The 23,443-nt window shown below is 47.4% G+C and overlaps 1 protein-coding gene across 5 annotated transcripts in view; it reads right to left on the reverse strand.

Annotated features, from left to right (window-relative positions):
* The window catches only part of LOC136625232 (uncharacterized), a 71,618-nt gene extending 57,090 nt beyond the window's left edge, over positions 1-14,528 (reverse strand). For all 5 annotated transcript variants that reach the window (XM_066599273.1, XM_066599276.1, XM_066599272.1 and 2 more), the window contains exon 1: positions 14,397-14,528. In XM_066599273.1, the coding sequence (XP_066455370.1) occupies positions 14,397-14,412 (16 nt within the window). In that variant the 5' untranslated portion in view covers positions 14,413-14,528. The remainder of the gene's footprint in view (positions 1-14,396) is intronic.
* Positions 14,529-23,443: the final 8,915 nt, after the last annotated feature.

Here is a 23,443-nt window from a genome sequence, read left to right on the forward strand (position 1 = left end):
GGGGGCGGTGCCAAGGGTCCTGTTCTCAAGTCCTGTTTTCAGCAGAGAGAAGAATAGAATAAAGGTGATATACTGATTGCAGTGACATTTCTGCCCAGCCTTATGGATAAAAGTAAACAGTGCAAAAGACAGTGGCATAATTAGCCACATTTAGTAGTAGTAGTTCAGATTATACAGATCGATAGATCCTCTACCATGACATGTCATGCTGATGGTGATGTGACACGTTAAGGGGCGTGTCCAAGACGCCGAGAGCTAGAAGTGAACAAAGGTATTAAATAAATTAACTTAAGCAATGTGAGTTTACATAAGCCCAATATTTCAATTGGGACACACACTAAAAAGTGTCAATATGAAAATGCACTGTTTCTTATAATAAATCTGCTGTTGTCACATGATGTTTTTGTATATAATATGCGTACTTATATTGATGACCATAAAATGCAGACGCTACGTGCAGGAAGATAAATCAGCAACCAGGTTACATAGAGCAAGTGGCGAGCAGAGTATGTTACTGTGGAACAGAAGGCCACAGTGATAACTACATGATACAAATAGCTTGATGCTCAATACAAAGGTGAGGGGTTAATTAAATTACACAGGCACAACCACAGGGCAGAGATAATCCTAACCTTGGTAACCTAAGATGAAGTAACAGAGTCATGGAATCGTTTATTCTTCCGATATATGATAGCTTTGTTAGTACTGCACATCTAGCACTTTGGCACGCATCGATGCCCCAGTTAAATAAAGCAGTTAAAGGAGAGTTGCTCATTAAGTCCATCCGGGGAGACCGAGCGCAAACGAAAAATCCAACTTGCTTCTTTTTGCAAGAGGAGTCTGTTGGTGTCGCCCCGGCGTCCGTCCGGACGTATACACTCGATACCTTGAAAGTGAACCTGGGTTTCGTCCCCTCCATGTACATCCCATATATGTGTGGCTAGAGGTGTTGCTTCGTTCCGTCTGATATTTCCTATGTGGGCAAGTACGCGACGGCGAAATTGTTGGGCCGTCTTGCCCACATAGTTCAGAGGACACGAGCAGGTGGCTAAGTAGACCACGTTCTTAGACCGGCAATTAATAAATTCACGGTTATGGAATTCCTTAGCGGTAGCCGCACTTCGAAAGACAGAACTTTTTTGAATAAAGGGACATGCTACACATCCAGAGCACCGGAATGTCCCCTTTAGATGGTGTCTTCCGAGCCACATACTGGTCGGTATTTCCGGTTTGAGATAGCTCCTGACAAGACGATCTCGCAAGTTGCGACCCCTCCTAAAAGTGATAAGGGGGGACGCAGGTAATAGATCACACACATCCTCATCGTCCTTCAGGATATCCCAGAAACTACCCAAAATCCTTCTGACTACAGAGGCTCCCGTGTCATACGTACCAATAATTCTGGTCAGGTTGCTGTTATCCCTTTTACGTGATTGCAAAAGGTCACTTCGGTTCAAGCTGGCTGCATGGTCATAGGCCTCAGTGACTATCGTCTCTGGATAGCCTCTTTGTAAAAACCTCGATGATAATTTGTTGCCTTCCGCAACATATTCATTTTCTGAGGAACAATTTCGGCGTATACGCATGAATTGGCCTTTTGGGATCCCTTTGCGCAGGGAATAGGGATGGTAACTGTCCCAGGTCAATAATGAGTTTGTTGCTGTAGCCTTACGAAATGTTGTAGTACTCAGAGTACCGTTTTCTTGTTTGTTAATTCTCAAATCGAGGAAGGTGATTGTGTGCTCATCACATTCAGCTGTGAATCGTAGGTTGAGATTATTGGTGTTTAATTTCTCAACAAATGTACCGAAGTTTTCTTTAGTGCCGGACCAGAAAATGAGAATGTCGTCTATGTACCTAGACCATAGAACGACATTGTTGGTAAACAGGAGGTTTTCCTCCGTGAAGACGTGCCTTTCCTCCCACCAGCCCAGGAGCAGATTAGCATACGACGGGGCACAGGGCGTCCCCATCGCGGTGCCCCTGAGCTGGTGGAAGAAGGCCCCCTGGAAGAGGAAATAGTTGTGGGAGAGGATGAACCCTAAAAGTTCCTGAACGAACTTATTATGATCACGGTATTGAGAGCCCTTTTGATTCAGATAATATTCAGTGGCTCTCAAACCCAAGTCATGGGGTATGGAGCTATAGAGGCTCTCAACATCCATAGACGCCAGGATTACATCTGAATCCAGATGAATACCTTCAATCTGGCGCAGCAAATCAGGGGTATCCTCAACATGTGATGGTAGAGAGGTAACGAATGGCCTAAGTATCTGGTCCACATACGTACTTGCATTTTGGCTTAGATTAGATACACCCGAAACAATCGGTCGCCCCTTGATGGGTGACAGTCCCTTGTGCACCTTTGGTAAGGTATAAAATGTAGCAACTCTTGCGTGCTTCGGCACAATATATTCAAATTCTTTGGGACTAATCAATTTCGATGACAATGCCTTCTCTGCGATAGATAATAATTCGCGAGAATATTTAATTGTCGGGTCAGATGCAAGTTTCTCATATGTGGCTGTATCATTCAACAGAGACATACAGATATTAACGTATTGGTCCCTGTTGAGGACTACCACGTTACCCCCCTTGTCAGATGGTTTTATGACAATCCCACTACAATCTTCCAGGGATTTCAATGCGCATATTTCTCCACGGGTCATATTATGGGAGCCTCTGTAGTCGTTGGGCTGGACATTTTTAATTTCCTTGAGGACAATCTTCTCAAAGGTGTCAAGAAGGGGACAGTGCAGGGAGGGGGGGTTAGATGAATTTTTGTTCTTCAACTGTGTAAATGGACCCTTCCCAGGGACACTATTCATATCGTTCTCCAGTTGTTGGAGATCTCTCAGTATGGGCATATCAGATGGAGATAGTCCAAATTCAGCTGCTTGTTTCTTATCCAATTGGACAAAATATTTTTTCCATCTGAGGCGGCGTATGAAGAGGGAGATGTCCTTCGTCCAGACGAACGGGTCAAATTGGTTCGTCGGGACGAAGGACAGCCCCCTCTCCAAAACGCCCACCTCCACAGGGGAAAGTTCCCTGTCTGAGAGATTAATCACTTGTAACTTATCGGGTGCAGGTTTTTCAGCTGTTATAGTCTGAGGATAGGCGTGAGTCAAACGACTCTTCTGTCTCGCAGAGGATAACGCGGCATAGGAGGACCTAAAAAAACTCTGGTCCACATTGGTATTGGGATGTCTAGTTTTGCCTCGACCTCTTTGTTGCGTCTTGTTTCTGCCTCTCCTTGAATATGTATTATACCTGCCTCGCGTTGGGTTGTCGTTATCTGAAGTTTCAAGGTCGGAAGAACTCATATCGGTATCCGAGTATGGTCTATCAATGTTGTAAGCCCGATTGTCCCTAAAATCTATGAGATCACGGTTAAACTGTCCAGGTACGCCCCTGTATAATGATGATTGGCTTACACCTAGACTCCCCCATTAAAGGTGGAGCTACAGGATTCCTATTTAAAGCTCAGGGAGCTGTGAGTTCAGTATGCTGTCAGTCCACCACCAGGGCTGACATGCCGCCGTTTTGTTTATTTGTTTGATTTCAGTTTTGCTTATTAAGGCTCTGACTTAGTGACCACCTTATTGAGGGACTAATATAGGTCTTTGAATCCTCTTTCCACTCTATTGAGGGACTATTATAGGTCTTAGGAATTTTCCTTGTAGGTCTAGAGCGAAAATTTATCAGATGGCTATCCAAAAGGCGGCTATTCTGGGCTGCTGTGAATATGCCATCTGATTATCCAGGGACCCGATTGCTAAAATTTTGCCCTCGGGATACTCTTTGACTTAACGGCTAAAATTATTCTATCTTTCTGTACTCGGGACTATTATCCCTGAGAAATTATAACTTTCTCTCACATAAAGGGTAGAAATTTTTCTTACCTATACCCTACTCTTATTTCTACCATTGTAGTAGTAGGGTTTTCGTAGTCCTGTCAGTTCATTTATCTTATATGGCGACAATAATCTATCTAGTAATATAATTGTCACCAGTAGAAATGACAGTTCTACTCTGATTGATCCCTCTATATCCAGTGTGTCATTTATTTGACAATACTGGACATTTTGAGGCTTCATCAATTTTTTATTTTTGTACCACTATCCGATTTCTGACTGGGAGTCATTAAACCAGTAAAGTACCATTTTTTGCGTATTGAAACCCCTGATGAACCCACGTTGTGGGAGAAACGCGTTGGGTTACGCTTACAATTTTTAGTGGTCCGGCATAGCTTATTTTCTCGATGTGAACGACGTATACATCACCGAACCTGTTCTCTGGATTTTGGGTCACGTTCTGTAACATCCAACTGTCGGACTTATGTCACTTTTTCATCTCCTGATTAGGTTGACGTGTATACAATAGATTCTGATAATCCTGTCAGATTCTGCAAAGAGACCGAATACACTAAATGGCTGAGTCATAACGATACTCAGACTGACCGGTCTATTACTGTTTATGGACAGTGGTATCAATACATTTTTATCGGTTCCATGGGTTTTCCTGGATCTAGATTTATGTGTGTATGTTCTTTCTTTTAGTAATTTCTTTAATAAAAGTTATATTTTATTATAAAAATTTTTTTTGGTCAAGGGTCCACATAGTCAGTTCTTTCCAAACTAGTTGGACTTCACTGCCTCTGTTAAATTGCCTTTTCTCGCTATGGCAGGCTTCTTATCTCATAAACTCAATGTTGAGAGTTGGGTATCTGAGGCTAACGCCGTATTCTCCCAAGAGGGATATCACCCAAGCACATCTAGTACTGACATGCATGGTTGCTTCAAATTACTCACAAGACAATATCGGGATTGTATTAGGGGGTGGTGGGAAGTTCAAGGTCTCAAAAGATATCTCGAGAACAAAATCGTTCCGAGGGGTCTACGTAACCCGATTTTACCTCCTTTGAGACTGAGAAATAGTGACTTTTTGGCTCAATGGGAGAAAGAATCGACGGAATCCTCATTGAGACTGATACAGCTTCTTATCAATGAGGAACAACAGATTCTTCCTAAGAACCAACAAAGTCTGGATGAATCCCTGGAGGCTGTGAGGAAGTTCTCCACCGATCCAGAGTTCTCTATTAAAGAGAAAGCTCTCCAGACTATTGTTGAAAAATATACCTCCCAAAAAGAGCGTAAGCATGGACAGTTTAACCGTGATCTCATAGATTTTAGGGACAATCGGGCTTACAACATTGATAGACCATACTCGGATACCGATATGAGTTCTTCCGACCTTGAAACTTCAGATAACGACAACCCAACGCGAGGCAGGTATAATACATATTCAAGGAGAGGCAGAAACAAGACGCAACAAAGAGGTCGAGGCAAAACTAGACATCCCAATACCAATGTGGACCAGAGTTTTTTTAGGTCCTCCTATGCCGCGTTATCCTCTGCGAGACAGAAGAGTCGTTTGACTCACGCCTATCCTCAGACTATAACAGCTGAAAAACCTGCACCCGATAAGTTACAAGTGATTAATCTCTCAGACAGGGAACTTTCCCCTGTGGAGGTGGGCGTTTTGGAGAGGGGGCTGTCCTTCGTCCCGACGAACCAATTTGACCCGTTCGTCTGGACGAAGGACATCTCCCTCTTCATACGCCGCCTCAGATGGAAAAAATATTTTGTCCAATTGGATAAGAAACAAGCAGCTGAATTTGGACTATCTCCATCTGATATGCCCATACTGAGAGATCTCCAACAACTGGAGAACGATATGAATAGTGTCCCTGGGAAGGGTCCATTTACACAGTTGAAGAACAAAAATTCATCTAACCCCCCCTCCCTGCACTGTCCCCTTCTTGACACCTTTGAGAAGATTGTCCTCAAGGAAATTAAAAATGTCCAGCCCAACGACTACAGAGGCTCCCATAATATGACCCGTGGAGAAATATGCGCATTGAAATCCCTGGAAGATTGTAGTGGGATTGTCATAAAACCATCTGACAAGGGGGGTAACGTGGTAGTCCTCAACAGGGACCAATACGTTAATATCTGTATGTCTCTGTTGAATGATACAGCCACATATGAGAAACTTGCATCTGACCCGACAATTAAATATTCTCGCGAATTATTATCTATCGCAGAGAAGGCATTGTCATCGAAATTGATTAGTCCCAAAGAATTTGAATATATTGTGCCGAAGCACGCAAGAGTTGCTACATTTTATACCTTACCAAAGGTGCACAAGGGACTGTCACCCATCAAGGGGCGACCGATTGTTTCGGGTGTATCTAATCTAAGCCAAAATGCAAGTACGTATGTGGACCAGATACTTAGGCCATTCGTTACCTCTCTACCATCACATGTTGAGGATACCCCTGATTTGCTGCGCCAGATTGAAGGTATTCATCTGGATTCAGATGTAATCCTGGCGTCTATGGATGTTGAGAGCCTCTATAGCTCCATACCCCATGACTTGGGTTTGAGAGCCACTGAATATTATCTGAATCAAAAGGGCTCTCAATACCGTGATCATAATAAGTTCGTTCAGGAACTTTTAGGGTTCATCCTCTCCCACAACTATTTCCTCTTCCAGGGGGCCTTCTTCCACCAGCTCAGGGGCACCGCGATGGGGACGCCCTGTGCCCCGTCGTATGCTAATCTGCTCCTGGGCTGGTGGGAGGAAAGGCACGTCTTCACGGAGGAAAACCTCCTGTTTACCAACAATGTCGTTCTATGGTCTAGGTACATAGACGACATTCTCATTTTCTGGTCCGGCACTAAAGAAAACTTCGGTACATTTGTTGAGAAATTAAACACCAATAATCTCAACCTACGATTCACAGCTGAATGTGATGAGCACACAATCACCTTCCTCGATTTGAGAATTAACAAACAAGAAAACGGTACTCTGAGTACTACAACATTTCGTAAGGCTACAGCAACAAACTCATTATTGACCTGGGACAGTTACCATCCCTATTCCCTGCGCAAAGGGATCCCAAAAGGCCAATTCATGCGTATACGCCGAAATTGTTCCTCAGAAAATGAATATGTTGCGGAAGGCAACAAATTATCATCGAGGTTTTTACAAAGAGGCTATCCAGAGACGATAGTCACTGAGGCCTATGACCATGCAGCCAGCTTGAACCGAAGTGACCTTTTGCAATCACGTAAAAGGGATAACAGCAACCTGACCAGAATTATTGGTACGTATGACACGGGAGCCTCTGTAGTCAGAAGGATTTTGGGTAGTTTCTGGGATATCCTGAAGGACGATGAGGATGTGTGTGATCTATTACCTGCGTCCCCCCTTATCACTTTTAGGAGGGGTCGCAACTTGCGAGATCGTCTTGTCAGGAGCTATCTCAAACCGGAAATACCGACCAGTATGTGGCTCGGAAGACACCATCTAAAGGGGACATTCCGGTGCTCTGGATGTGTAGCATGTCCCTTTATTCAAAAAAGTTCTGTCTTTCGAAGTGCGGCTACCGCTAAGGAATTCCATAACCGTGAATTTATTAATTGCCGGTCTAAGAACGTGGTCTACTTAGCCACCTGCTCGTGTCCTCTGAACTATGTGGGCAAGACGGCCCAACAATTTCGCCGTCGCGTACTTGCCCACATAGGAAATATCAGACGGAACGAAGCAACACCTCTAGCCACACATATATGGGATGTACATGGAGGGGACGAAACCCAGGTTCACTTTCAAGGTATCGAGTGTATACGTCCGGACGGACGCCGGGGCGACACCAACAGACTCCTCTTGCAAAAAGAAGCAAGTTGGATTTTTCGTTTGCGCTCGGTCTCCCCGGATGGACTTAATGAGCAACTCTCCTTTAACTGCTTTATTTAACTGGGGCATCGATGCGTGCCAAAGTGCTAGATGTGCAGTACTAACAAAGCTATCATATATCGGAAGAATAAACGATTCCATGACTCTGTTACTTCATCTTAGGTTACCAAGGTTAGGATTATCTCTGCCCTGTGGTTGTGCCTGTGTAATTTAATTAACCCCTCACCTTTGTATTGAGCATCAAGCTATTTGTATCATGTAGTTATCACTGTGGCCTTCTGTTCCACAGTAACATACTCTGCTCGCCACTTGCTCTATGTAACCTGGTTGCTGATTTATCTTCCTGCACGTAGCGTCTGCATTTTATGGTCATCAATATAAGTACGCATATTATATACAAAAACATCATGTGACAACAGCAGATTTATTATAAGAAACAGTGCATTTTCATATTGACACTTTTTAGTGTGTGTCCCAATTGAAATATTGGGCTTATGTAAACTCACATTGCTTAAGTTAATTTATTTAATACCTTTGTTCACTTCTAGCTCTCGGCGTCTTGGACACGCCCCTTAACGTGTCACATCACCATCAGCATGACATGTCATGGTAGAGGATCTATCGATCTGTATAATCTGAACTACTACTACTAAATGTGGCTAATTATGCCACTGTCTTTTGCACTGTTTACTTTTATCCATAAGGCTGGGCAGAAATGTCACTGCAATCAGTATATCACCTTTATTCTATTCTTCTCTCTGCTGAAAACAGGACTTGAGAACAGGACCCTTGGCACCGCCCCCTCCTGCTCAGCTGACTGCCGGAGGGGCGGGTCATGTGATCTCTGTATCTCTGTAGGTCCTTTACATCTCCATGATCACTACAGGAACGCTACTCTCCCCAGACGATCAGGGCAACCAGGGATTTATATTCTGTGAGCGCTAAACATCAGGTGGGCACTGTTACCATTTATACATGGTGAGGATATGGATTTTGGACATGAGTGCGTCTTAAACAAAACGACAGCACTTTGATCTCCATAGCAACAACTGACATAGGTACGCCCCTGTATAATGATGATTGGCTTACACCTAGACTCCCCCATTAAAGGTGGAGCTACAGGATTCCTATTTAAAGCTCAGGGAGCTGTGAGTTCAGTATGCTGTCAGTCCACCACCAGGGCTGACATGCCGCCGTTTTGTTTATTTGTTTGATTTCAGTTTTGCTTATTAAGGCTCTGACTTAGTGACCACCTTATTGAGGGACTAATATAGGTCTTTGAATCCTCTTTCCACTCTATTGAGGGACTATTATAGGTCTTAGGAATTTTCCTTGTAGGTCTAGAGCGAAAATTTATCAGATGGCTATCCAAAAGGCGGCTATTCTGGGCTGCTGTGAATATGCCATCTGATTATCCAGGGACCCGATTGCTAAAATTTTGCCCTCGGGATACTCTTTGACTTAACGGCTAAAATTATTCTATCTTTCTGTACTCGGGACTATTATCCCTGAGAAATTATAACTTTCTCTCACATAAAGGGTAGAAATTTTTCTTACCTATACCCTACTCTTATTTCTACCATTGTAGTAGTAGGGTTTTCGTAGTCCTGTCAGTTCATTTATCTTATATGGCGACAATAATCTATCTAGTAATATAATTGTCACCAATAGAAATGACAGTTCTACTCTGATTGATCCCTCTATATCCAGTGTGTCATTTATTTGACAATAGTGGACATTTTGAGGCTTCATCAATTTTTTATTTTTGTACCACTATCCGATTTCTGACTGGGAGTCATTAAACCAGTAAAGTACCATTTTTTGCGTATTGAAACCCCTGATGAACCCACGTTGTGGGAGAAACGCGTTGGGTTACGCTTACAATTTTTAGTGGTCCGGCATAGCTTATTTTCTCGATGTGAACGACGTATACATCACCGAACCTGTTCTCTGGATTTTGGGTCACGTTCTGTAACATCCAACTGTCGGACTTATGTCACTTTTTCATCTCCTGATTAGGTTGACGTGTATACAATAGATTCTGATAATCCTGTCAGATTCTGCAAAGAGACCGAATACACTAAATGGCTGAGTCATAACGATACTCAGACTGACCGGTCTATTACTGTTTATGGACAGTGGTATCAATACATTTTTATCGGTTCCATGGGTTTTCCTGGATCTAGATTTATGTGTGTATGTTCTTCCTTTTAGTAATTTCTTTAATAAAAGTTATATTTTATTATAAAAATTTTTTTTGGTCAAGGGTCCACATAGTCAGTTATGAGCCCCCCGACCGATCCGCTGGTGGAGCAATAAATGAGTTATGAGCCCCCCGACAGATCCGCTGGTGGAGAAATAAATGAGTTATGAGCCCCCCGACAGATCCGCTGGTGGAGCAATAAATGAGTTATGAGCCCCCCGACAGATCCGCTGGTGGAGAAATAAATGAGTTATGAGCCACCCGACAGATCCGCTGGTGGAGAAATAAATGAGTTATGAGCCCCCCAACAGATCCGCTGGTGAAGAGATAAATGAGTTATGAGCCCCCCGACAGATCCGCTGGTGGAGCAATAAATGAGTTATGAGCCCCCCCGACAGATCCGCTGGTGGAGAAATAAATGAGTTATGAGCCCCCCGACAGATCCGCTGTTGGAGAGGTAAATGAGTTATGAGCCCCCCGACAGATCCGCTGGTGGAGAAATAAATGAGTTATGAGCCACCCGACAGATCCGCTGGTGGAGAAATAAATGAGTTATGAGCCCCCCAACAGATCCGCTGGTGAAGAGATAAATGAGTTATGAGCCCCCCGACAGATCCGCTGGTGGAGCAATAAATGAGTTATGAGCCCCCCCGACAGATCCGCTGGTGGAGAAATAAATGAGTTATGAGCCCCCCGACAGATCCGCTGGTGGAGAAGTAAATGAGTTATGAGCCCCCTGACAGATCCACTGGTGGAGAAGTAAATGAGTTATGAGCCCCCCGACAGATCCGCTGGTGGAGAAATAAATGAGTTATGAGCCCCCCGACAGATCCGCCGGTGGAGAAATAAATGAGTTATGAGCCACCCGACAGATCCGCTGGTGGAGAAATAAATGAATTATGAGCCCCCCCCCCCCCCCACACACATATCCGCTGGTGGAGAAATAAATGAGTTATGAGCCCCCCGACAGATCCGCTGGTGGAGAAATAAATGAGTTATGAGCCCCCTAACAGATCCGATGGTGAAGAGATAAATGAGTTATGAGCCCCCCGACAGATCCGCTGGTGGAGAGATAAATGAGTTATGAGCCCCCCGACAGATCCGCTGGTGGAGAAATACATGAGTTAGGAGCCCCCCGACAGATCCGCTGGTGGAGAAATACATGAGTTATCAGCCCCCCCGACAGATCCACTGGTGGAGAGATAAATGAGTTATGAGCCCCCCGACAGATCCGCTGGTGGAGACACTGGATGAGAAGTGATGGATTCCGATGATTCGCCGGTCTGCACATTCTGCTGGAGTGCGTACGGCCAGCGGTGACATCACTCCTCGTTCAAACATGAAGCTGCTTGTCCAGAAGGGCCATTAGCTCCCCTACCGTGTTTCCCCGAAAATAAGACAGTGTCATATTAATTTTTGTTCAAAATAGCTGCCTGGACACTATTTAAATTGACTTTTTTAATTAACTGTTAGCAGGGCTTAATTTTGGAGTAGGGCTTATATTTCAAACATCATCAAAAAGCCTGAAAAATCATTTTGCATCCTCAAAAATTCTGGAAAATGATGCTATGTCTTATTTTCAGGGAAACAGGGTAGTTCCCCGCACCCCCCCCCCACCTTGATTGTACCCGTATTGTGATGCCGTATTTACACCTGACGACTGTCGTCTGAATGAGCGGGTGACGTCACCGCTAGATGTTCGTGCAGAGCGTTTAGACAGGCAGATCACCGCTGAGGAAAGCTAATGCTCAATTTACACGGGACGAATATTGCGCAAAATTCATGAGCGAAAATGTCCAATAATCGCCATGTCTAAATGCAGAGCCATCGTTTACTGTTTGTTTACTGTTGGGGGGCCGGGGGTCTCATATAAATTTTAATTGCAGAATCAGCGATCGCCGTCCGTGGTAAAACGCGAGCATTGAGAGGCATCCATCTTTGATCACGCTCACGGGTATGAATTGCGTATTCGATGAGCAGAAGAAAAGTCGCAGCTCTGTTTTAGTGCGGATTCTGCGCGGATGGCCTCCATTGAAGTCGCTGGATGCGAGGGTTCTGTCACCCGTATGCAGTCACATCGTGTATGAGCAACGGAAACGCTCGCAACTCGCAAGAAAATCGATAGAAAACCCAGAATGGCGGCCGGAGGGGAGAGCTTTTTTCTGTGCGGACGATACATTGTGCATAGATCCGCGTGAAAACGTGATCGCATCCGTGATCTACCGCAATTACTTTCCATCAATGATCAGAGGCTCTCCCGCTGGAGATATCTGCAGGCAGAATCCGCCCCGTTAGTGTGGCCGGCCTCGTCTGCTGCTCACTTTTAGCCCACATAAATACAATAGCGCTTCGCTCGCTTCTCGCTGCGTCTAAACGCTCCCTGCTCAGCGTTTCACACTGAGTGAGAAGTGAGCGATACTCAGCGGTGATCTGCCGGTCTAAACGCTCTGTGTGATCGCGGACAGCTAGCGGAGACGTCACCCGCACAGATTGTTCAGCCGGCAGTCGTCCCGTGTAAACGGGGAATAACGTCTCGCTCAGCGCTTCACATTCTATGTTATTACACGGAGCGTTTAGACGCAGCGAGAAAAGAGAGAACCGGCCGTGGGGTTTATACTAGTCAGCGACAAACAGAAGCCAACCGAATCCTGCAGGACGGCCTCACGTTTACATGTAACGATTATCACACGATTTTTGTGTGCCGATCATTACTTGTAACCGGGCCGTCAGTCCTATAGACATGGGGGGTGGGAGAGCCGGTACAGCGCTGCACGGAGGACCGGGACAGTAGAATGTTCTGGGAACAGCGCCACCTGCAGGCTTGTCCCGTGTACTGCAGGCTTGTCCCGTGTACTGTATATGAATGGGAGAATCCCTCCGCACGGCACGAGCAGGACGCCCCCTCCGGTACTGACTACATTGTGCTGCCGTTATCAGAGCACTTGGTGAGGAGGGTCTGCAGGGATCAGCAGGTCCCGATATGTGAGATGGGGGAGCTCCGCCGACATCACGGAGGAGACGGTTCAGTATACTGAGTCACACACATGTCACACGTCAACACACCAAGTGCACGCCCTATTAGGGCAGGACTAGCCCGAGAACACGCCCTATAAGGGGAGGAGTAGCCCGAGGACACGCCCTATAAGGAGGAACTGGTAAGACTGGTACCTCCGGCTCCGGGTTGCTGGTTGTAAATAACATTACAGAGAGGTTTGGCCGGAGGGGGAGAACAGAGAGAGTATAAATATGGGAACTGTAGAACAAACAGGGAACAAGGACAAGTATTTACTAGTCATCGGTGCCGGATGTCAGCGGATGACTCAGAACTGTCTCACACTTCTCCTCCTTGCAGTATTCCTCCGCCTGCTGTCCTGTAATCTGTGACTTCTCAGTCCTCGCCTGCCTGCTGACTGCCGCCATTGGAGAGCTGCTGGTGTCCCTCCTGGGGCTCCTACACACTTACGGTTTTTAACGCTGCGGTTTCTTTTAGCACAATTATCAGTGGGATTTTCTGATGTTACAAATGCATCACCAGTTTGTGTTTTGCGATTTTTGTGCGTTTTTAAAGGGGTTGTCCCGCGGCAGCAAGTGGGTCTATACACTTCTGTATGGCCATATTAATGCACTTTGTAATGTACATTGTGCATTAATTATGAGCCATACAGAAGTTATCAAAAGTTTTTCACTTACCTGTTCCGTTGCTAGCGTCCTCGTCTCCATGGTTGCCGTCTAATTTTCGCTGTCTAATGGCCAAATTAGACGCGCTTGCGCAGTCCGGGTCTTCTTATCTTCTCAATGGGGCTCCGTGTAGCTCCGCCCCGTCACGTGCCGATTCCAGCCAATCAGGAGGCTGGAATCGGCAATGGACCGCACAGAAGCCCTGCGGTCCACCGAGGGAGAAGATGCCGGCGGCCATCTTCACCGGGTAAGTAAGAAGTCACCGGAGTGCGGGGATTCAGGTAAGCGCTGTCCGGTGTTCTTTTTTAACCCCTCCATCGGGGTTGTCTCGCGCCGAACGGGGGGGGGGGGGGTTGAAAAAGAAAAAAACCTGTTTCGGCGCGGGACAACCCCTTTAACCTTAGAAAGTCCACTGACAATCGCACTAAAAAAAATCATAAGTGTGAGGCCCCCTCACTGTACTTAGGATTATTAAGCATTTTTCAGTGTATTATACGGTGCCGTATATCGTACCAGTGAGAAACACAACTCGTCCCGCAGAAAACACCTACGTGGGTGGAGAAGAGAAGGAGTTTTTTTTGAAGGAGAAAAGAAAAAACAAGCGAAAATGAAAAAAGGGCCGGTGCTTAAGGGGTTAAACAATGTGAAACCCTGAAGGAGAAGTGAGCGATTACCAACGATGATCTGCCGGTTTGTAGAGCTAGGAGATACCGTAGAGAACTGATCACATGACGGGAGATCGGACACTTACCGAGGACCGCCGGCATCACCGAGAAGACAGGTCCGTACCTACACCGGGACTGACGGGTTAGGGGAGGAGCGAGAACACGGCTGTCAGGGGATACTGTTAAACTGGGGAGTCAGCGGCTCCGGGGCTGGGTGTTTTGCATAACATTATAGAGAGGGTTGTCTGAGAACAAACAGGGAGGATACAGGAGCTGCAGGCAGGATATACAACCAGTGACCGAGGAGGCAACAACAGAGTTCAGTAATCATCGGTGCAGGAGTCAGCGGGTGACAGAACTATCTCACACTGCTCTCTCTTCTCTCTCATTTGTAGGATTTTTAGCCTCTGACTCGTTAGGTTAATTTCACACGGACTAGTGTGATATCAGGCTGTGATATAAGCTCAATATCACGCTCGCCAACATGCGATTTCCTCGCGGATTTGAGGCGTTTTTGCATCAATCAATTCAGGGAAGTACCTACCACGCTGTGCGATGCTGCCATTGGCCCAAAACATTGGGCAGTGCGAGGGCACACTCAAAGATAGGGCATGCTGCAATTTTTTTCCCCGCATCGCACCACATGGGGTTTATATTCATACAAGAATCTCAGCTCTATTACCCCCAGTGTATACCGGGGCAGTCCATCTATTACCCCCCCCCCCCCCCTCAGTGTATACCGGGGCAGTTCATCTATCCCCCCCCCCCCCAGTGTATACTGGGGCAGTTCATCTATTACCCCCCGTGTATACCGGGGCAGTTCATCTATTACCCCCCAGTGTATACCAGGACAGTTCATCTATTACCCTCCAGTGTATACCGGGGCAGTTCATCTATTCCCCCCCCCCAGTGTATACTGGGGCAGTTCATCTATTACCCCCCAGTGTATACCAGGGCAGTTCATCTATTCCCCCCCCAGGGTATACCGGGGCAGTTCATCTATTACCCCCAGTGTATACCAGGGCAGTTCATCTATTCCCCCCCCAGTGTATACCAGGGCAGTTCATCTATTCCCCCCCCAGTGTATACCGGGGCAGTTCATCTATTACCCCCTCAGTGTATACCGGGACAGTTCATCTATTACCCCCCCAGTGTATACCAGGGCAGTTCATCTATTCCCCCCCCAGTGTATACCGGGGCAGTTCATCTATTACCCCCCAGTGTATACCGGGGCAGTTCATCTATTACCCCTCAGTGTATACCGGGGCAGTTCATCTATCCCCCCAGTGTATACCGGGGCAGTTCATCTACCCCCCCAGTGTATACCGGGGCAGTTCATCTACCCCCCCAGTGTAAACCGGGGCAGTTCATCTATTACCCCCCAGTGTATACCGGGGCAGTTCATCTATTACCCCTCAGTGTATACCGGGGCAGTTCATCTATTACCCCCCAGTGTATACCGGGGCAGTTCATCTATCCCCCCAGTGTATACCGGGGCAGTTCATCTATCCCCCCAGTGTATACCGGGGCAGTTCATCTATCCCCCCAGTGTATACCGGGGCAGTTCATCTATTACCCCTCAGTGTATACCGGGGCAGTTCATCTATCCCCCCAGTGTATACCGGTTTGTAGAGCTAGGAGATACCGTAGAGAACTGATCACATGACGGGAGATCGGACACTTACCGAGGACCGCCGGCATCACCGAGAAGACAGGTCCGTACCTACACCGGGACTGACGGGTTAGGGGAGGAGCGAGAACACGGCTGTCAGGGGATACTGTTAAACTGGGGAGTCAGCGGCTCCGGGGCTGGGTGTTTTGCATAACATTATAGAGAGGGTTGTCTGAGAACAAACAGGGAGGATACAGGAGCTGCAGGCAGGATATACAACCAGTGACCGAGGAGGCAACAACAGAGTTCAGTAATCATCGGTGCAGGAGTCAGCGGGTGACAGAACTATCTCACACTGCTCTCTCTTCTCTCTCATTTGTAGGATTTTTAGCCTCTGACTCGTTAGGTTAATTTCACACGGACTAGTGTGATATCAGGCTGTGATATAAGCTCAATATCACGCTCGCCAACATGCGATTTCCTCGCGGATTTGAGGCGTTTTTGCATCAATCAATTCAGGGAAGTACCTACCACGCTGTGCGATGCTGCCATTGGCCCAAAACATTGGGCAGTGCGAGGGCACACTCAAAGATAGGGCATGCTGCAATTTTTTTCCCCGCATCGCACCACATGGGGTTTATATTCATACAAGAATCTCAGCTCTATTACCCCCAGTGTATACCGGGGCAGTCCATCTATTACCCCCGCCCCCCCTCAGTGTATACCGGGGCAGTTCATCTATCCCCCCCCCCCCCAGTGTATACTGGGGCAGTTCATCTATTACCCCCCGTGTATACCGGGGCAGTTCATCTATTACCCCCCAGTGTATACCAGGACAGTTCATCTATTACCCTCCAGTGTATACCGGGGCAGTTCATCTATTCCCCCCCCCCAGTGTATACTGGGGCAGTTCATCTATTACCCCCCAGTGTATACCAGGGCAGTTCATCTATTCCCCCCCCAGGGTATACCGGGGCAGTTCATCTATTACCCCCAGTGTATACCAGGGCAGTTCATCTATTCCCCCCCCAGTGTATACCAGGGCAGTTCATCTATTCCCCCCCCAGTGTATACCGGGGCAGTTCATCTATTACCCCCTCAGTGTATACCGGGACAGTTCATCTATTACCCCCCCAGTGTATACCAGGGCAGTTCATCTATTCCCCCCCCAGTGTATACCGGGGCAGTTCATCTATTACCCCCCAGTGTATACCGGGGCAGTTCATCTATTACCCCTCAGTGTATACCGGGGCAGTTCATCTATCCCCCCAGTGTATACCGGGGCAGTTCATCTACCCCCCCAGTGTATACCGGGGCAGTTCATCTACCCCCCCAGTGTAAACCGGGGCAGTTCATCTATTACCCCCCAGTGTATACCGGGGCAGTTCATCTATTACCCCTCAGTGTATACCGGGGCAGTTCATCTATTACCCCCCAGTGTATACCGGGGCAGTTCATCTATCCCCCCAGTGTATACCGGGGCAGTTCATCTATCCCCCCAGTGTATACCGGGGCAGTTCATCTATCCCCCCAGTGTATACCGGGGCAGTTCATCTATTACCCCTCAGTGTATACCAGGGCAGTTCATCTATCCCCCCAGTGTATACCGGGGCAGTTCATCTATTCCCCCAGTGTATACCGGGGCAGTTCATCTACCCCCCCAGTGTAAACCGGGGCAGTTCATCTATTACCCCCCAGTGTATACCGGGGCAGTTCATCTATTACCCCTCAGTGTATACCGGGGCAGTTCATCTATTACCCCCCAGTGTATACCGGGGCAGTTCATCTATCCCCCCAGTGTATACCGGGGCAGTTCATCTATCCCCCCAGTGTATACCGGGGCAGTTCATCTACCCCCCAGTGTATACCGGGGCAGTTCATCTATTACCCCTCAGTGTATACCAGGGCAGTTCATCTATCCCCCCAGTGTATACCGGGGCAGTTCATCTTTTCCCCCCCCCCAGTGTATACTGGGGCAGTTCATTTATTACCCCCCGTGTATACCGGGGCAGTTCATCTATTCCCCCCCCCAGTGTATACTGGGGCAGTTCATCTATTACCCCCCAGTGTATACCAGGGCAGTTCATCTATTCCCCCCCCAGGGTATACCGGGGCAGTTCATCTATTACCCCCAGTGTATACCAGGGCAGTTCATCTATTCCCCCCCCAGTGTATACCAGGGCAGTTCATCTATTCCCCCCCCAGTGTATACCGGGGCAGTTCATCTATTACCCCCTCAGTGTATACCGGGACAGTTCATCTATTACCCCCCCAGTGTATACCAGGGCAGTTCATCTATTCCCCCCCCCAGTGTATACCGGTGCAGTTCATCTATTACCCCCCAGTGTATACCGGGGCAGTTCATCTATTACCCCTCAGTGTATACCGGGGCAGTTCATCTATTACCCCTCAGTGTATACCGGGGCAGTTCATCTATCCCCCCAGTGTATACCGGGGCAGTTCATCTATCCCCCCAGTGTATACCGGGGCAGTTCATCTACCCCCCCAGTGTAAACCGGGGCAGTTCATCTATTACCCCCCAGTGTATACCGGGGCAGTTCATCTATTACCCCTCAGTGTATACCGGGGCAGTTCATCTATTACCCCCCAGTGTATACCGGGGCAGTTCATCTATCCCCCCAGTGTATACCGGGGCAGTTCATCTATCCCCCCAGTGTATACCGGGGCAGTTCATCTATCCCCCCAGTGTATACCGGGGCAGTTCATCTACTCCCCAGTGTATACCGGGGCAGTTCATCTACTACCCCTCAGTGTATACCAGGGCAGTTCATCTATCCCCCCAGTGTATACCGGGGCAGTTCATCTATCCCCCCAGTGTATACTGGGGCAGTTCATCTATTTCCCCCCCCCCCCCCCCAGTGTATACCGGGGCAGTTCATCTATTACCCCCCAGTGTATACCGGGGCAGTTCATCTATTACCCCCCAGTGTATACTGGGGCAGTTCATCTATTACCCCCCCAGTGTATACCGGGGCAGTTCATCTATTACCCCCCCAGTGTATACCGGGGCAGTTCATCTATTACCCCCCAGTGTATACCGGGGCAGTTCATCTATTACCCCCCAGTGTATACTGGGGCAGTTCATCTATTACCCCCCCAGTGTATACCGGGGCAGTCCATATATTACCCCCTGCTTCATTGATGAGATTTCTGATCTGGTCCCCCGTTGTCCCACATGGCCCACGCTGGTAGTAATGGGGGTCTCAAAGAAAGTGACTTCTGATCTGTAGAATTCAGCAGGTCACATTGGAGTACCGGAGAGCGGACCGCTACCGATATCTCAGCCATAAAGCAGAGTGTTAGGGCAACAGAAATGCAGTCCTAAGCTCTCACTCATGACCTGAAGGTTGCAAGTTCAATCTCCAATTGGGTCAGGTAGCCGCTCAAGGTTGACTCAGCCTTCCATCCTTCCGAGCTCAGTAAAATGAGTAGCGCTGTGGAATCAGTTTGCGCTATACAAAAAAGATTCAATGAGGATTCCCGAAACTGACTTTTAACCATTCCAATATGGTGGCACTTGATGGCACTTGTACCTAGGGGAACCAGAAGAAGCTTTCTTGGAGGGGCTCTAACCCCTTAGGTCAGGGGAGTCAAACTCTTTTTTACCAAGGGCCATATCAGCCTTAGGCCGCCTGCAGACGAGCGGGTCGGATCTGGCGGCGAGAATTCTCGCCGCGGGACCCGACCCGAGAGCCTGCAGTGACGAACGCGTACTCACCCGCGCCTGGCGGCCCCGGCTCTTTCATGTGCCGGCTGCCGCGCAGCCGGCACATGCGCAGACCGTAGCCGGCGGCCGGGTGAGTGCGAGCCCCGCACAAAAATAGGACATGCCGCGGTTTGTTTGCCGCGCGAGATTTCGCGCGGCCAAATTGCGGCTGTCTGCATAGGAGTGCGTATTGTAATGCACTCCTATGCAAACTTTCAGCGGCGGAAATCCCGCGGGAAATACCGCCGCGGGATTTCCGCCCGTGTGCAGGCGGCCTTATGGTTATCTGCAAAGCACCAATTATAATTGTAAGACTATATGTAATAGTGACCCCCATAGTGCCACAGTAGTAATAGTGGCCCAGTAGTAAGTGTCCCCAATAATAGTAGTGCCCCCCGATAGTGACCCCAATAGTAATATTGGCCCCAGTAGTAATAAGTAACCCCCATAGTATTTCTAGTAGTGATAGTGACCCCCATAGTGCTGCAGTAGTAATAGTGGCCCCAGTAGTAAGTTTCCTCTTTACTGGGGGCCCCACTAGTAAGTGTTCCCTATATTTACCACAGTAAGTGCCCCCCATAGTAGTTGCAGTAGTAATAGCGACCCCCCCTATTGGTTTCTGGTCGAGCAGCATCCCTACAGACATTCCACTCATCGGGCCTACAGCTAGCCCGGCGGTGGCAGCGGCTGCTGAGTCTGCGGCCGCTGACATCTCAGATTCTGAAGGGGAGAGATCAGCGGTTACAGACTCTACACTGCCGGACCGCTGCTGCAGGCTGGGGGAGGGGAATGCCTCTCAGGCTCGCTGCATGGCCGGTGGGCCACATACAATGAGGTGGTGGTCTGGGTTTGCGCAGCGGGCCTTGTGTTTGACATGTGCTATAAAACCGTCTATGCTCCTCTGACTCCTTAGAAGTCTTCTCACACCTTCTAGATGCTCTCCCTGGGGAGTAATTATACCCTTCCCTCGTCTATAGGCCTCTCACTAGCCGAGCCAGAACCCTGCCGCACACTGATGAGGGGCAATACCCCCAACACAGCTGTTTGTACATGGTGGTCTTCGCCTTCTGGGGACTCCGGCTTTGGCTCATACTCCCAGTTATTGTTACAAGGCTTTTTAAAAGGTCAGACATTGACTTGCAGAAATTCTGCCTTCACATAGGTGGCGCTGTAGAGGTGTTGTTGTATCTTCCCATGTGGAGTGCAGACAAGACATCTCCCTGCAGACAAGGAAGGGGGAGGTATAGTGGCCCAGGGTCAGTGGGGCCCCTCCATGATGTTACATGTCTGTCTCGTGCCATTGTCTTGTCAGTGTCTTATATTTAGTATGCATTTGAGATGCACTTTTGTGAGAAAAATCACGTTTTAATTGGATAGAAATAAAAATAATATCTCATTTGCATGAAGCTCACAGATACATACTAGTTTCAGATGAGTGCGATGCAATTTTTACCCCGTTTATAGCAAATAATGGGCAAATTTTCTGCAAGCTTGTGGAAAAATAGAACATTCTGCAAGAGGAAAAAACCTGTGAAAATTAACTCATTCGAAACGATGGGTTAATACATCACACGGGTTCAGTGCGGCGCACAAACGCATAGAACTGGTGCAGTATTCTTGCCCGTGTAAATAAGCCATTAACCCCTTCCCGCAAAATGACGTACTCTTACGTCATGGGGATAGCGCGAGATCATAGCAGATCTCGCGCTATCCCCCAGCGGGAGACGGCTGTCACTAGTAGCCGGCCTCCTGCTGCGACAGAGAAAAAAATGCAATAAAAAGCGATCAAAAAGACATACGTATTCCAAAACGGTACCAACGTAAACTACAGGACATCTTGCAAAAAAAGAGCCCCCGCACCACTAAGGCAGCTAAAAAAATAAAAAAAGTTATTGCGCGCAGAAGATGGCGGCAAAAAATAATTAAAAAAAACAAAAAACCGTCTTTGAAAAAAAATAAATAAAAGCACTACTGAAAAAAAAACCAAACTATACACATTTGGTATCGTTGTAATCGTACTGACCCATAGAATAAAGTTAGCATTTTTGATGCAGTTTGTGCACCGTAGAAACAAGATGCACTGAAAGATGGCGGAATGGCGTTTTTTTTTAAATTTAACTCCACTGTTGCAGCGGGAGGCCGGCTACTAGTGACGGCCGACTCCTGCTGCCGGATACCGCGAGATCTGTCATGATCTTGCGCTATCCCTATGACGCAAGGGTATGTCATTTTGTGTACCACGCTCCCATGACGTATCCTTACATCATGGGGAGGGAAGGGGTTAAACAATTTAAAAACCTCACATATTTGGTATCGCTGTGTACATAAAAGTCCAAACTATTAAAATGTTACAATATTTATCCCACACAGTGAAGGCCATAAAAAGGAAAGGGCCAGAATTGTGATATTATTTGTATAAAAAGTGATCAAAAAGGTGTATGTACCCTATAATGGTAATCAACAAAAAGAATTAAAAGTTACGAGTCTCAGAAAATGGCAACAGCAAATGTGTTTTTCTTGAAAAAAAAAATGTATTTACATTTTAAAAATTAAACAACATTAAAAATTTAGATACATTTATCACCGTAATTGCGCTGCCCCATAGAACGCTCGTGTCATTCTTTTTTTTTATTTAAAGGAACGTTTATTAAGCCAAAATAGGTACATATAAAAAAACAGCGGACACCAAAAAAGGTGCACATCTTGTTGATACATCACAGTATATATGAGAATTGAGAGAAAAAGAGGACAAAAGTAAAAACACTGAGTGTCTCGCATATTCGTGTGCATTTCTCATAAGACATAGTATTTGGCTGTTAATTTTCACATTTATTTATCAACTACTCATAATAAAACAAACCCAAACCAGGTTAGGGCTCCAAGCCTCGGAGTCCCCAAATACCAGGAGAGAAAGAAGGAGAAGAAAAAGAGAACGGGAGGACCCCTGACCCCCCAGGTCAAAATAAACAAAGGGACATAAGAAAGATTAGAGAGAACACGCCCCCCCCCCCTCCCAGAAAGAATTTTAACCCTCCCCCCTTAATCCCTTAAGCAACAAACCTGCGTGACTCTTAGGCCTCATGTCCACGGGGAAAATCAGATCCGCTGCAGATTCTCCATGTAGAATCTGCAGCGGGTCCCTCCTGCCCCGCGGACATGAGCGCTGAAAATAGAAATTTAAAAGCATTTACCTTTCCGTAGCGGGCGGCGAAGGTCAGCTGTTCCTCACGGCCGGATCTTCATTTTCGGCCGGCGGATGAATTCCTGACGCCGGCGGCACGTCGCCGGCACGTCGTCGACGTGTCGCGCGCATGCGCCGGGCACATCCGCCGAGCCGAAGCAAGGGAGATGCGGCCGTGAGGAAGAGCAGAGCTTCGCGGCCCGCTGCGGGTGAGTAAATGCTTTAAATTCCTATTTTAGGTCTCCCGCGGATCCGGACGGCTTCCATAGGCTTCAATAGAAGCCCGCGGGAGCCGTCCCCGCGGGAGACCCGCATGAAAATGGAGCATGGTCCAGATTTTTTCATGCTCCATTTTTTTTTAAATGCCTTTTATTGACGATCCGCGGGTATTTATGTACCCGCGGGTGGTCAATGCATCCCTATGGGGTGCGGATCCGCGCGCGGGAGATCCGCTGCGGATTTTAAATCACATTTTGCCCGTGGACATGAGCCCTTAGGCCTCATGTCCACGGGGAAAATCAAATCTGCTCCGGATTTGTAACGCGGATTTGGGCCGCGGATGCAGTGCGGATGAGCTTAAAATAGTATTTTATTGTATTTTATTGCATGCGGA

The sequence above is a fragment of the Eleutherodactylus coqui genome, chromosome 4 (assembly GCF_035609145.1).
Source record: "Eleutherodactylus coqui strain aEleCoq1 chromosome 4, aEleCoq1.hap1, whole genome shotgun sequence".
NCBI classification, from domain to species: Eukaryota; Metazoa; Chordata; class Amphibia; order Anura; family Eleutherodactylidae; genus Eleutherodactylus; species Eleutherodactylus coqui.